This window comes from Echiichthys vipera (genome assembly GCF_963691815.1).
Source record: "Echiichthys vipera genome assembly, chromosome: 1".
NCBI classification, from domain to species: domain Eukaryota; kingdom Metazoa; phylum Chordata; class Actinopteri; order Perciformes; family Trachinidae; genus Echiichthys; species Echiichthys vipera.
Window position 1 is genome coordinate 39,943,264 of NC_139826.1, and position 12,500 is coordinate 39,955,763.

General features: G+C 47.8%; 1 protein-coding gene across 1 annotated transcript in view; it reads left to right on the forward strand.

The window, feature by feature from the left end:
- Positions 1-12,500, forward strand: part of shank2b (SH3 and multiple ankyrin repeat domains 2b) — a gene marked incomplete at both ends in the record, with an annotated part of 138,868 nt that overhangs the window by 44,202 nt on the left and 82,166 nt on the right. Inside the window, one exon of the mRNA XM_083920918.1 lies at positions 1,332-1,398. Within this exon, the coding sequence (XP_083777044.1) occupies positions 1,332-1,398 (67 nt within the window). The remainder of the gene's footprint in view (positions 1-1,331; positions 1,399-12,500) is intronic.

Here is a 12,500-nt window from a genome sequence, read left to right on the forward strand (position 1 = left end):
GCCTCTCTTGTACTTTTCTTGGTGGAGTACTTTCTAAAAACAGTCCGATCGCTCTCGTGTCAGCGTCATTACGGCGTTATTAGTCAGCGTTATTACGCTCGGCTGCTTTCACAACCAATTACGCCATCATTGGTGTTTCCTTTTAAGTTCTTCTGTGGAAAAGCTTCCATACGGAGAAAGAGAGAGCTTACATGACGACATACATATAAGGCGTGTTTATGTAACGTTCCCAGGCCAGTGTGGAGGTCTGATCTCTCCACCTGGTCCTGGGTCTTCCCCGAGGCCTCCTTCCAGCTGGACGTGCCTGGAACACTTCCCACTGTTTTCCAACAGTGTGTATAAAAGCCGAGAAAAGTGTCATTTTATTCACACTAATGCTCCAAGGTCGCCGGTCCAAGTGTCCGAAATGTGTTTCCTCAGGAGGGGGGTCTGGAGTCTCCCTTAGAGAGAGGGGGAGAAGTTCAGCATCCGTGAGGAACTCGGAGTAGAGCCGCTGCTCTGGTGGATTGTTAGTCCAGGTAGGGAATGAGTCCTGACCCCGAGTGAAGGAGTTCAAGGACCTCAGGATCTTGTTCACGAGTGAGGGGACGATGGAGCGTGAGTTTGGCCGGAGAATCGGAGCAGCGGGGGCGGAGCTGCAGTCGCTCTACCGCACCGTTGTGATGAAAAGAGAGCTGAGGAAGGCAAAGCTCTGGATCTACCGCTCAGTCCTGGTTCCTACCCTCACCTGTGGTCATGAAAGCTGGGTCAGGACCCAAAGAACCAGGTCCAGGTCCAAGCGTCTGAAATGTGTTTCCTCAGGAGGGGGGCTGGAGTCTCCCTTAGAGAGAGGGGGAGAAGTTCAGCATTCGTGAGGAACTCGGAGTAGAGCCGCTGCTCCTTTGTGTTGAAAGGAGCCAGTTGAGGTGGTTCAGGATCATCTGGTAAGGATGAACCCTGGGCGCCTCCCTAGGGAGGTGTTCCAGGCACGTCCAGCTGGGAGGAGGCCTCGGGGAAGACCCAGGACCAGGTGGAGAGATTAGGAGCCATTTTGGGCTCTTTACACAAACACACACATGGAAATGAAACGGCACGCTTCACGCAGTCGTATATCTCAACATGCACCGCACGTTACTTCTTCTACGGGGAAAATAGAGTCGGCGGCTGCTCACCGTAGTTGGAGACCTGTTGTGGCTCAATATTGGTCCATATATAAGGAGCACCGCATGTGAGACATGTGAAGGTCTTTAGGTGCAACTTATAGTGCGGAGAATACGATAAATATGTTTTGAGTCATTGTGTGCTCTTTATTTTTACCTGCATATTAAAAGAAGTCCTCTCTCTCTCTCCAGGTGGCCATTATCGCCGGGAACTTTGAGCTCGCTGAGCTGATCAAGAACCACAAAGAGACGGATATAGGTAAGCGGCGAAGCAGCGCCTCCTCTTTCCTCTCCTCTCCTCCTTCTTTCATCCCTTCTTCCCTCACATATTCCTGAATACTCCCTCGGGATACATTTCAAATCCCCGCGTGGGTTCATCCTCCTCAACGACCTCCCGGTTCAATCCCCTCTGCGGGATTAAGAGAGCGTTAAATGGAAGTTTGTGTTTACACCGGGACAATCCCGCGCCGATCAGGCGGATGATCAATGCCTCAGCCGGGGGGGGGGGGGGGGGGCTCTGGGTCGGTGCCGGCTGATTGGTCGGTTTCCAGAGGTGTCGGCTGATCCGCGTGGAAGGGATTTGGTGAAGTCGGCAGATGGACCCAACGATTGTTTCTGTTGAGACAGGCTTGTGTGTGTGTGTCCCTGTTTGTGTCCCTGTGTGTGTGTGTATGTGCGCGTGTGTGTGTGTGTGTGTGTGTGTGTGTGTGTGTGTGTGTGTGTGTGTGTGTGTGTGTGTGTGCGTGCGTGTGCGTGTGCGTGTGCGTGTGTGTGTGCGCGTGTGCGTGCGTGCGTGCGTGCGTGCGTGTGTGTGCGCGTGTATGTGTGTGTGTGTGTGTTCTGAGGATGTCTCTGTCCTCTTTACTTGCGTTAGTCTGTCCCAGAGTGAGCGTCAGGACGCGTTTATGGAAAAGAGACGCTGCTCAGATGATGTGTCCTCTCCTTTTCACTCTCTTCTCTTGAACTTTGACCTGAAAAATGTGTTTTTGCAAGTTTGGGTCCTGGGGAGACACCAAATCTGTCTTTCGGGTCTCGAGCTGAAGAAGTTCAAGAACCCTTGATGTAAATCCTCCTTCTTCTTCTTCACTGTCGGAGGTTTGTTCTCTTCCTTGTGTGCGGCACCATGATAGGAACGTCACCGACGCCTTTATTCAGTCTTGTTCAGAGCGTCTGTCTTCACCCATTCACATGCACTTGTTTGATTCCTGCTCCAACTGACTCTGACGTTTGCGTCCACACACACAGCTCTGTTGGATAATGCGTAGGTAACCTCAGGTGTGCAGTGCCTGTGTGAAAGGGGCTTTAGAACGTCCTGAGGAGCACCTGAGGGCTCGGCAAAAGTCCCGGATTTACTGCAGAAAGGTTTTAAAGTGTTCTTTAAAGGAACAGGACGGCCGTGCAGAGAGGTGTGAACAGGTGTGACACGTGGTAAGAGCTGAGCAGCAGCGTTCAGGACAGTTTGTGCTCTTTATTAAGAGAGTTACTGTCGTGCAGTATGTTCCATGTTTCTGCAATTCAGTCTAAATGATACTGAAGCTCATGTGGAGAGTTTGAGTTGTCAGACCCAGGCAGGAAGGAGGACTCAGATGCGGAGGTTCGAGGATCAACACTGAATTTATGAGCTTGACGACAGGAATGTGGCTCAGAGCAAAAACCACAAACAAAGAATCACTCCCCACAGGAGGAACAAAACAATGGATACAAGAGAATTCAAAAGGGTAAACTTACTATGATTAAACAAGGAATACAAACACCTGAACGAGGAAACAAAGAACTCTATGGCACGAACAAGACTGTGGAGAAAAACGCTGGAAACATTCGACACAAGGTACGAAATAATCTGGCACGGAACAAGAGGGAAGACACGAACTATAAACACTCCAGCCCCCCTCCTGAGGAAACACATTTCACACGCTTGGACCTGGACCTGGTTCTTTGGGTCCTGACCCAGCTTTCATGACCACAGGTGAGGGTAGGAACCAGGACTGAGGGTAGGTCCAGAGCTTTGCCTTCCTCAGCTCTCTTTTCGTCACAACGGTGCGGTAGAGCGACTGCAACACCGCCCCCGCTGCTCCGATTCTCCGGCCAAACTCACGCTCCATCGTCCCCTCACTCGTGAACAAGATCCCGAGGGACTTGAAGTCCTCAGGACTCAGAAGGAGTCAGCAGAGACGTCTCACAGCAATCAAGGGGAATTTATTGAATCAAGGTTTAACACACTCATCACAGAGATCCAAGTGTCTCTTAACAGAACTTCCCGTCTTATACTGAGGTTCGTGTGCTGGCACGTTTACACGCCCCATCAGGTCTTTCCCATACACACACACACATTTACCATCAGTGGGGTCTACTTTGCGTCCAGACGTCATCACGCCCAAACACAGGTCTATTGTTCTCTAAACAGAGAATGTGCTTATCAGGTCTGTGTCCCCAGAACACAGTGACCTCGTCCTGTTATTCACTTTCTCCGTCATGTTTTCGTCCACACAACAAACCTTTAAAGGGATCATTTAGTTAAGGAATGCATTTAAATGTAACACGGTGCCTGTATATATATATGTCTATATATACTGTGTGTGAGTTATTTCCCTCTGCATCTGTGTGAGAGCAACGAGAGGGAGGTGAGAAGATGAGAGAGATTTCTCAGGAACCTGAAATGAAAAAATAAAACACATTTGGAACAAATTCCCTGTTTTTTTTGTCCATCTTGCTATTTATCAACTTTGTCGCATAGGGCGCACTCACACTGTCCTTCCGCACCGCGCCAAAACAGGTTTTTTGGGTCAAGCCTAGTTCCTTTGACCAGTGTGAGTGCAACCGCTCCACGCATAACTGAGGCCAGCTGGCCGTCCACGGCCCGCTTGGGAGAGGTGGGCTTTAGTAAAGCGTGTTTGCACATGTACGAGCACGAGCGTGCGCACGTGTACGAGCACGAGGCCTACGGCGGTTCTGAGGTCATTTCCTGTGCGCCTGTTGGGACATAGAAAAAAGAAGGAGGGACCATGCGCGGACATTTCAAACAATGGCGGTGAAAGGTTCACGTTGGTGTGATGCGGAGGTGGAGTGTTTACTGCAGATTTGGTCGATGAAAAGATTCAAAAACAGTCGACAAGACGCACAAAAACTCCGAGGTCTACGGAAAGATCTGGAAACAAAGCCACGCATCGCCATGACGTCATCAATGCGTGTGACGTGTTACGGCGTGATGACGTATAGGCAGCAAGAAGCATTCTCCGAGGCCCAGGTAGTGTGAGTACAAACGGGCCTGGAGGGGGGGACAAGGACCCTAAAGCGCGGGGCACGGGACGGAGGCACAGTGTGAGTGCGCCCTGAGTTGCCACTAAATCACTCATTAAGTTGCGCGGAGACAGATCGGTGACGGTGACAGATTTAACACCTGAATCATCATCGGCTCTGAAGCCACGCAAACATCCGCAAATCCCTTCCAGCTTGGATAAACACGCTCGGTAATACGCGGTACACTTCTCTGTACGCCGCTCCCAGCTGTTGTGTCCGTGTCGTCCAGTTGTGTCCGTGGTTTCAGGCGGTGGAAAATCCGCGTGCGGCGCAGGGCCGGGGATTAAGAGGCCTCAGAGGAAATGAGAAAAGATGAACAAACAAATAAATATATAAAGGAGGACAGAGAAAGATGAGCTTGGGAGAGAAATCTAATCTAATCTAAAGATGTAATCCTGCCGTTGTTGCCCGCTCTCATGGACGCCACCCCACCAGCGGGCACCCTTGCGCGGTGGCGACCTGGTGAGGGCTGAATGGGACGCCGCGGCGGTGCAGGATTACCCCCCAAAAAACCCTGCCGTCCACAGCCGCTACACACACCTACCTCCCGCCCTCCCCCCTTCCTTCACACTGTTTCAGTCGTAAGTGCTCGTGTGCAGCCGGGCGGCCGTCAGGTTTAGCTCAAGGTGCTCGGTTCGGCGGTCGGACATCTTTGTTCTGTTCTGTTGGTACTGTGGAATTGGGGATGGGACGTCTTTGCTTCTGGATCCTCCACTGGCAACCATGGGTTCAGCCTGCTGCAAAGGTGGGTGCCCGTCCCCCCTACAAACCCCCTACCCACTCCCCTAAGCCCTAAACTCCCATCATCCCCCTCTCCTGCTCCACCTCAAACACACGCCGTACTCATGGAGCCCACGCGCTCTCACCGGAGACAGCTGTTGTGGAGCCTCTTACTGACTATGTGCAGCTTTAGTGTGTTTTAATGTGGACCGTGTGTGTGTGTGTGTGTGTGTGTGTGTGTGTGTGTGTGTGTGCGTGCGTGTGCGTGTGTGTGTGCGCGGTCTAAACACCATAAGCCCTGTGGCTCTCACAGTTTCTCTTGCTTACTCTGTCCCGATGATGTAACAGTTCAGCCGACACAAATCTTCTGTTGTTTTTAGATTTCAGTGAAGGACCGACGGACAGTTGTGGGCCCCAGACCTCCGGACCCTCCGGGGGCCCTGAAATGGTCAGATTGGCTTTGTGTCAGGTTACATGAACTGCAGTTATAGTTTGGAAGGTGAAGCATTAAAAGCAAAGGATCAAATCTTCCTCCATTTTCAGGAACAACTGTATTTTAGAAACATTTCTGACCTCTGTCAACGACCCGTCTCACAGAGGGGATGCATCTTCTATTTACAGCATTTCAAAACAATGGTGATTGATCGTGTGACCCCCTAATGAAAGCACTTGTATTCCAGTCTGTGTGTCTGTGGAGACGTTCGCGGTGTTAGTGACGCTGCTGACAGCGGTTGGTCTGCTAGACTAACTCATCACTAATGGTTGTGCTGCGTTCACTTGTTATCAAAAATGGGAATTTCCAACTTCTGAGTCAGGCTTGTAGTGAGGGCAGAGGTGTAATAGGAACGTGTGTGTGTGTGTGTGTGTGTGTAGGGGTTTAAGAGGGGAACGTATAGGGGACGGACTGGAAGTAGAGAGGTGAATGTTTGTCAATAGAGTTTCAAAAAGAGGAAGTAAAAACACACATCATGACCATGAACGTTACAAGATGGAGGCTGTGAAAGAACAGCCTCGCCTGCAGTTACATCTTACCGCCACAGAGGCCGCTAGAAACAAGGGATCCCAAATCTGATGGAGGACGACTTTAACTTTAACTTAGATTTCTAAAACTGAACTGTTGCTCAGGGGGGAATTGTTGGGTCTCTTTACATCACAGTGTGCTCCAGAACTAACCCGACTCTCGCCAGATACATTTGGCTCCTCCTTGCTTCACTCGTCCATCTGGGATCACTCCATAGGAAAGTGATTTCAGATTTCAGGAGGCTGGGCCGTATCAAAAATCCTTGCATCTGATTGGATAAACCACTCGTCAGTCATCTTTATTGACGTGCTACTCCAACCGCTCACATGGAAGCAACCTGTGACGCTGACGAGAGCGACACAGGGAAAAGCCAAACAGAACAGCCGACATAGGGCGCACTCACACTGTCCTTCCGCACCGCGCCAAAACAGGTTTTTCGGGTCAAGCCTAGTGCGTTTGACCAGTGTGAGTGCAACCACTCCGCGCATAACTGCGGCCAGCTGGCCGTCCACGGCCCGTCTGAGAGAGGTGGGCTTTTGTAAAGCACGTTTGCACGTGTACGAGCACGAGCGCGCGCACGTGTACGAGCACGAGCACGAGCAAGATACCTACGGCGGTTCTGAGGTCATTTCCTGTGCGCCTGTTGGGACGTAGAAAAAAAGAAGGAGGGACCATGCGCGGACATTTCAAACAATGGCGGTGAAAGGTTCACGTTGGTGTGATGCGGAGGTGGAGTGTTTACTGCAGATTTGGTCGATGAAAAGATTCAAAAACAGTCGACAAGACGCCCAAAAACTCCGAGGTCTACGGAAAGATCTGGAAACAAAGCCACGCATCGCCATGACGTCATCAATGCGTGTGACGTGTTACGGCGTGATGACGTATAGGCAGCAAGAAGCATTCTCCGAGTACAAACGGGCCTGGAGGGGGGGACAAGGACCCTAAAGCACGGGGCGCGGTGCGGAAGGACAGTGTGAGTGCGCCCTAAGAAGCCTTCCGCGTGGCCTACCGTAAACATCATCGTACAGGAACAGAGGCTGTTGGATCACAAATGCAGATGTCTGCAGTTGTGATCAACACTTTACGGCACGTTGCTGCATATTGTCTCGAATCCCTGCTGCACAACACCTCCACCCACAGGGGGAATTATCCAAAACACACACTCACATTTGGTTTTCAATCAGCAGAAGGTGCAAAGAGTAATCTGCCTGGACAGCACGGAAGAATAAGAGACCGCAGTGACAGCCACAGTGTGAGTGTCTGATAAACGCAGGTTAAATGCATGGCAGGGACCGGCCGTGAGCGTCAGCGCTGCACACTATTATCATCTTAATTTGGTGCTCAGGAATTTTTCCGAGACTTGGAAGCTCTCAATCAATCAGCCGCTGATTTCATCAGCTTGCTCCGGGGTCACTCTCCCTCGGAGTGGAGAGATGACTAATCTTATTTTAGTCTGAAGTGCTTGAACACAGTGAATTATCACATCAGCGGGGCCTTCAGCGCGGCACTAATCTCCTCATGGACTCCTGTGCAGGGACAAAGGCAGACCCAGCTGGGAAGTAGGACACACTGTGATTGGTGGAGGAGAAAGGAAGGCGATGACTGCCACTTATGTGTGTCTCCTGATGTCCTTCACGCGGTTAACGCGCGTGAGTGTGTGTGCGACCTACATGCTGTGGTTAAAGCTAGACGTGTTACCATGAAAGACACTGCAGGAGAGGACACTGTTACTGAGAACACCCAGGACTGGCAGACAACCACAACAACAATCACAGGAATCATTGGTTTTATTAGTAGCAGCAGTAGTTAAAAGTAACTAAAACAGTAGTAATAATAGTAGAAGTAGTAGTAGTAGTAGTAGTAATGTTAGTAGTAGTAATGTTAGTAGTAGTTGTATTAGTGGTAATGGTGATAGTAATAGTGGAAATCGTAATGGTAGTAGTAGTAGTGGTAGTGGAAATATAAATGATGGTAGTGGTAGTGGTAATGGTAGTAGTAGTAGTAGTAGTAGTAGAAGTAGTGGTATTGGTGGTAGTAGTAGTGGTAATGGTAATTGTGGTCGTAGTAATGCTAATGGTAGTAGTGGTAGTAGCAGTAATGGTAGTAGTAGTAGTAGTAGTAGTAGTAGTAGTAGTATTGGTGGTAGTAGTGGTAATGGAAGTAGTAGTTTTAGCAGTGGTAGTGGTAATATTAATGGTAGTAGTAGTAATGGTAATGTGGTAGTAATAGTGGAAATGGTAATGGTAGTAGTAGTGGTAATGGAAAGATTAATGGTGGTAGTGGTAATGGTAGTAGTAGTAGTAGTAGTAGTGGTAGTGGAAATATTAATGGTAGTAGTAGTGGTAGTGGTAATGGTAGTAGTGGTAATGGTAGAAGAAGTAGTAGCGGTAATGGCAGTAGTAGTTGTAGTAGTGTTAATGGTAATGGTGGTAGTAGTAGTGGAAATCGTAATGGTAGTAGTGGTAATGGTAGTAGTAGTAGTAGTGGTAGTGGAAATATTAATTGTGGTAGTGGTAGGGGTAATGGTAGAAGAAGTAGTAGCGGTAATGCCAGTAGTAGTGTTAATGGTAGTAGTAGTAGTAGTAGAAGTAGTGGTATTGGTGGTAGTAGTAGTGGTGGTAATGGTAATTGTGGTAGTAGTAATGCTAATGGTAGTAGTGGTAGTAGTAGTAATGGTAGTAGTAGTAGTAGTAGTAGTAGTAGTATTGGTGGTAGTAGTGGTAATGGAAGTAGTAGTAGTAGTAACGGTAGTAGTAGTAGTGGTAGTGGTAATATTAATGGTTGTAGTAGTAGTGGTGGTAATGGAAGTAGTAGTTTTAGTAATGGTAGTAGTAGTGGTGGTAGTAATAGTGGAAATGGTAATGGTAGTAGTGGTAATGGTAGTGCTAATGGTAATTGCGGTAGTAGTAATGCTAGTGGTAGTAGTAGTAATGGTAGTAGTAGTAATGGTAGTAGTAGTGGTGGTGGTAATGGAAGTAGTAGTTTTAGTAGTGGTAGTAGTAATGGTAATATTAATGGTGGTAGTAATAGTGGAAATGGTAATGGTAGAAGAAGTAGTAGCTGTGGTGGCAGTAGTAGTTGTAGTAGTGTTAATGGTAGTAGTAGTAGTATTGGTTGTAGTAGTAGTAGAAGAAGTAGTATTGGTGGTAGTAGTGGTAATTGTAGTAGTGGTAATGGAAGAAGTAGTTTTAGCAGTTGTAGTGGCAATATTAATGGTAGTAGTGGTAATGGTAATGGTTATGGTAATTTTGGTAGTAGTAATGCTAATGGTAGTAGTGGTAGTAGTAGTAATGGTAGTAGTAGTAGTGGTAGTGGTCATATTAATGGTGGTAGTAGTAGTGGAAATGGTAATGGTAGAAGAAATAGTAGCGGTAATGATAGTAGTAGTTTTAGTAGTGTTAATGGTAATGGTATTGGTAGTAGTGGTTATGGTAATTGTGGTAGTAGTAATGCTAATGATAGTAGTAGAAGTAGTAATGGTTATGGTAGTAGTGGTAATGGTAATGGTGGTAGTAGTAGTAGACGTGGTAGTATTAGTAGTTATAGTAGTATTAGAGGTAATAGTGGTAATGGTAGTTGTTGTACTAGTAATAGTAGTAGTAGTTATGGTTATGGTAGTTATGGTAATAGTAATGGTGGAAGTAGTAGTAGTTATGGTAGTAGTAATACTGATAATGGTATATTACTATATCACAGTGTTGGAGCCTCTGCACTCACTTTTAGACGCCACACACACACACACACACACACACACACACACACACACACACACACACACACACACACAAACTGGATAAACATACAAATACAGAGTGGGGACAAACTCAAGGAAGAACCTGAATATCTTCCATACAGTCACCATCGTAAGTCACGTATTAGGGCATTCATAACAGTTTCCAATATTCAAATGAAGCTTTGTGTGGTGGAAACGAAGACGAAGACTGAACGCACGCCTGCAGGAACGCACGCCTGCAGGAACGCAGGCCTGCAGGAACGCACGCCTGCAGGAACGCACGCCTGCAGGAACGCACGCCTGCAGGAACGCACGCCTGCAGGGTCACCGCAAACAAAACACACATTCAATAAAGACTAATGCAGAAGTTTGCTCCTTCCAAAGTGGGCTCCAAAAAGAGGCTATTTAGGCTCTTTATAATGGGCTGTCTCACACACACACACACACACACACACACACACACACACACACACACACACACACACACACACACACACACACACACACTGTATAATGGATGAGTGTATGGCGAGGATGTCTGCAGCAGATACGGGTTGTGTTTCTCTTCTCCGTACAGCAGTAAGCCTGTAAGAATGACTGACAGATGGGCGTATTAGACCTCCCGCTGCAAGAGTGTGATAATCCCACAGGGAGCATGTATTGATAAAACGCAACACATTCACACACACACACACACACACACACACACACTCTTCCTATATTACCATTTGCTGCAGGATTGACAGTTTAGAGGATGCTCTCGTTTAGCTTCTGCGTTTTTCTTTGTCCGTTCTAAACTGCACCTGAGCTCGAGCCAAATCCAGACCGGGCCGACGCTCTGCAGGGTCTCCACTGCAGGAGAGCAGACATCCACCTGTCAGCTGGAGCAGGGCAGCGGGGACTAAATGTGGATGTGTCAGGGTTGTTTCTTATATACACACAGAGAGGGGGGGAACGAAGGGCTCGTAGGCAGAAATCATCCACAGGATTGAGGAGCGAGAGGGCCGACGTCGAAGAGAACTCCGTTTTTTGACAAACTCTATTTGAACATTTGTTTGAAATCATCTTATCTTCAGCCTCTTATCCGGGGTCGGGTCGCGGGGGCAGCAGCTTTAGCAGAGGACCCCAAACTTCCCTTTCCCGGGCCACATTAACCAGCTCTAACTGGGGGATCCTGAGGCGTTCCCAGGCCAGTGTGGAGATCGTTCTTCATAAAATCAGAAAATACGTTTCATTTCTCAGGAGGACATGAAAATGGGCTTTACCGTGTGATCATTTCACCTCCGCTGTGTATAGAAAAATGAAGATATATATATATGTATATATATATCTATATATATATAGATATATATTGTCGTTTCTGTTGAACAAACTGCCGTGCGGTGATATTTACGTCGTCAGGATCACGCTTCACCTTCGGATTCTTGCACGTTATTTTCATTTTGCTCTATCGTTCTTCATAAAACCATAAAATACGTTTCATTTCTCAGGAGTGCATGAAAATGGGCTTTACCATGTGATCATTTCACCTCCACTGTTCATGTATTTATGGCATCACCAGAGAACTGTCATGAACGGTACAGGAATAACACAAAGGTGGACTCAAATGCAGACACGGACAAAAGAAAGTTACAAATTAAACGTTTAAGAAATACAAACGGAAACAAACTACAGATAATCAAACACACGACTAACTGAACAAACACGGAAATACAAGAACGGGGAGACGACGGGAGATCGGGAGACGACGGGAAAACGGGAACACGGGAAACTACGGAGAGAAAACAGAACACAAACACGATTAGTAAGCTTACAACGGGGAGCGTGAAAATCACTACGAGAAAGGGGAACGCCAGTCCGGGGGGAATAGTTTTACCAAGGTTGGGTCGACGACGGTCCGGCGCTGCATGCCTGCCAGCCTCAGGCTTTTAAGGTGTTGGTGTAATCAGCTAACAGGCTGCAGCTTTGGGGAACGCCTACCGGACCTACAGACAGACAGGGGAAAGCACATGCAGGGAAACACAGACAGAGAGAGACAACACACACAAGATGAAGGAGAGGAGGGCATTGACAGAGAACGTGCTTTATCTTGATGTGTATCTTTATCCACACATGGAAGATTTGAGCCACATTATAACCATAAATTAGACAGGATTATACCATAGACTCTTTTATTTTGAAAATACGAGGAAGCACATTTCATATTTGTAGTTATGGCGGCGCACATTATGGAAATCTGCTCCCACCACTGCGTTGTTGCATACTTTATGACAACATATGCTTTGCATGAAGCCATCTGCTACGTCGCTCCGCAGTGGGGTCAGTTCTCCGATGAACTGGTATCAGTGCATCACCGCACGCTTTGAAGTTGCAGCGTAGAGAGAGAGAGAGAGAGAGAGAGGAAATGGAGACGTGGAGCTCCGACGAGCCTTCATTAACGAGGACAGAGTGTAACAGGACGACTTCACACAACAGCGGCGCATGAAATCAAACAAAGTGGAGTCAGGACGAGTACGGAGAGACACGCGTTACATCATACGACGGGCAGGTGTGCACGCTGATGTGGAAGTGCAGCTTTAATGATGTATAA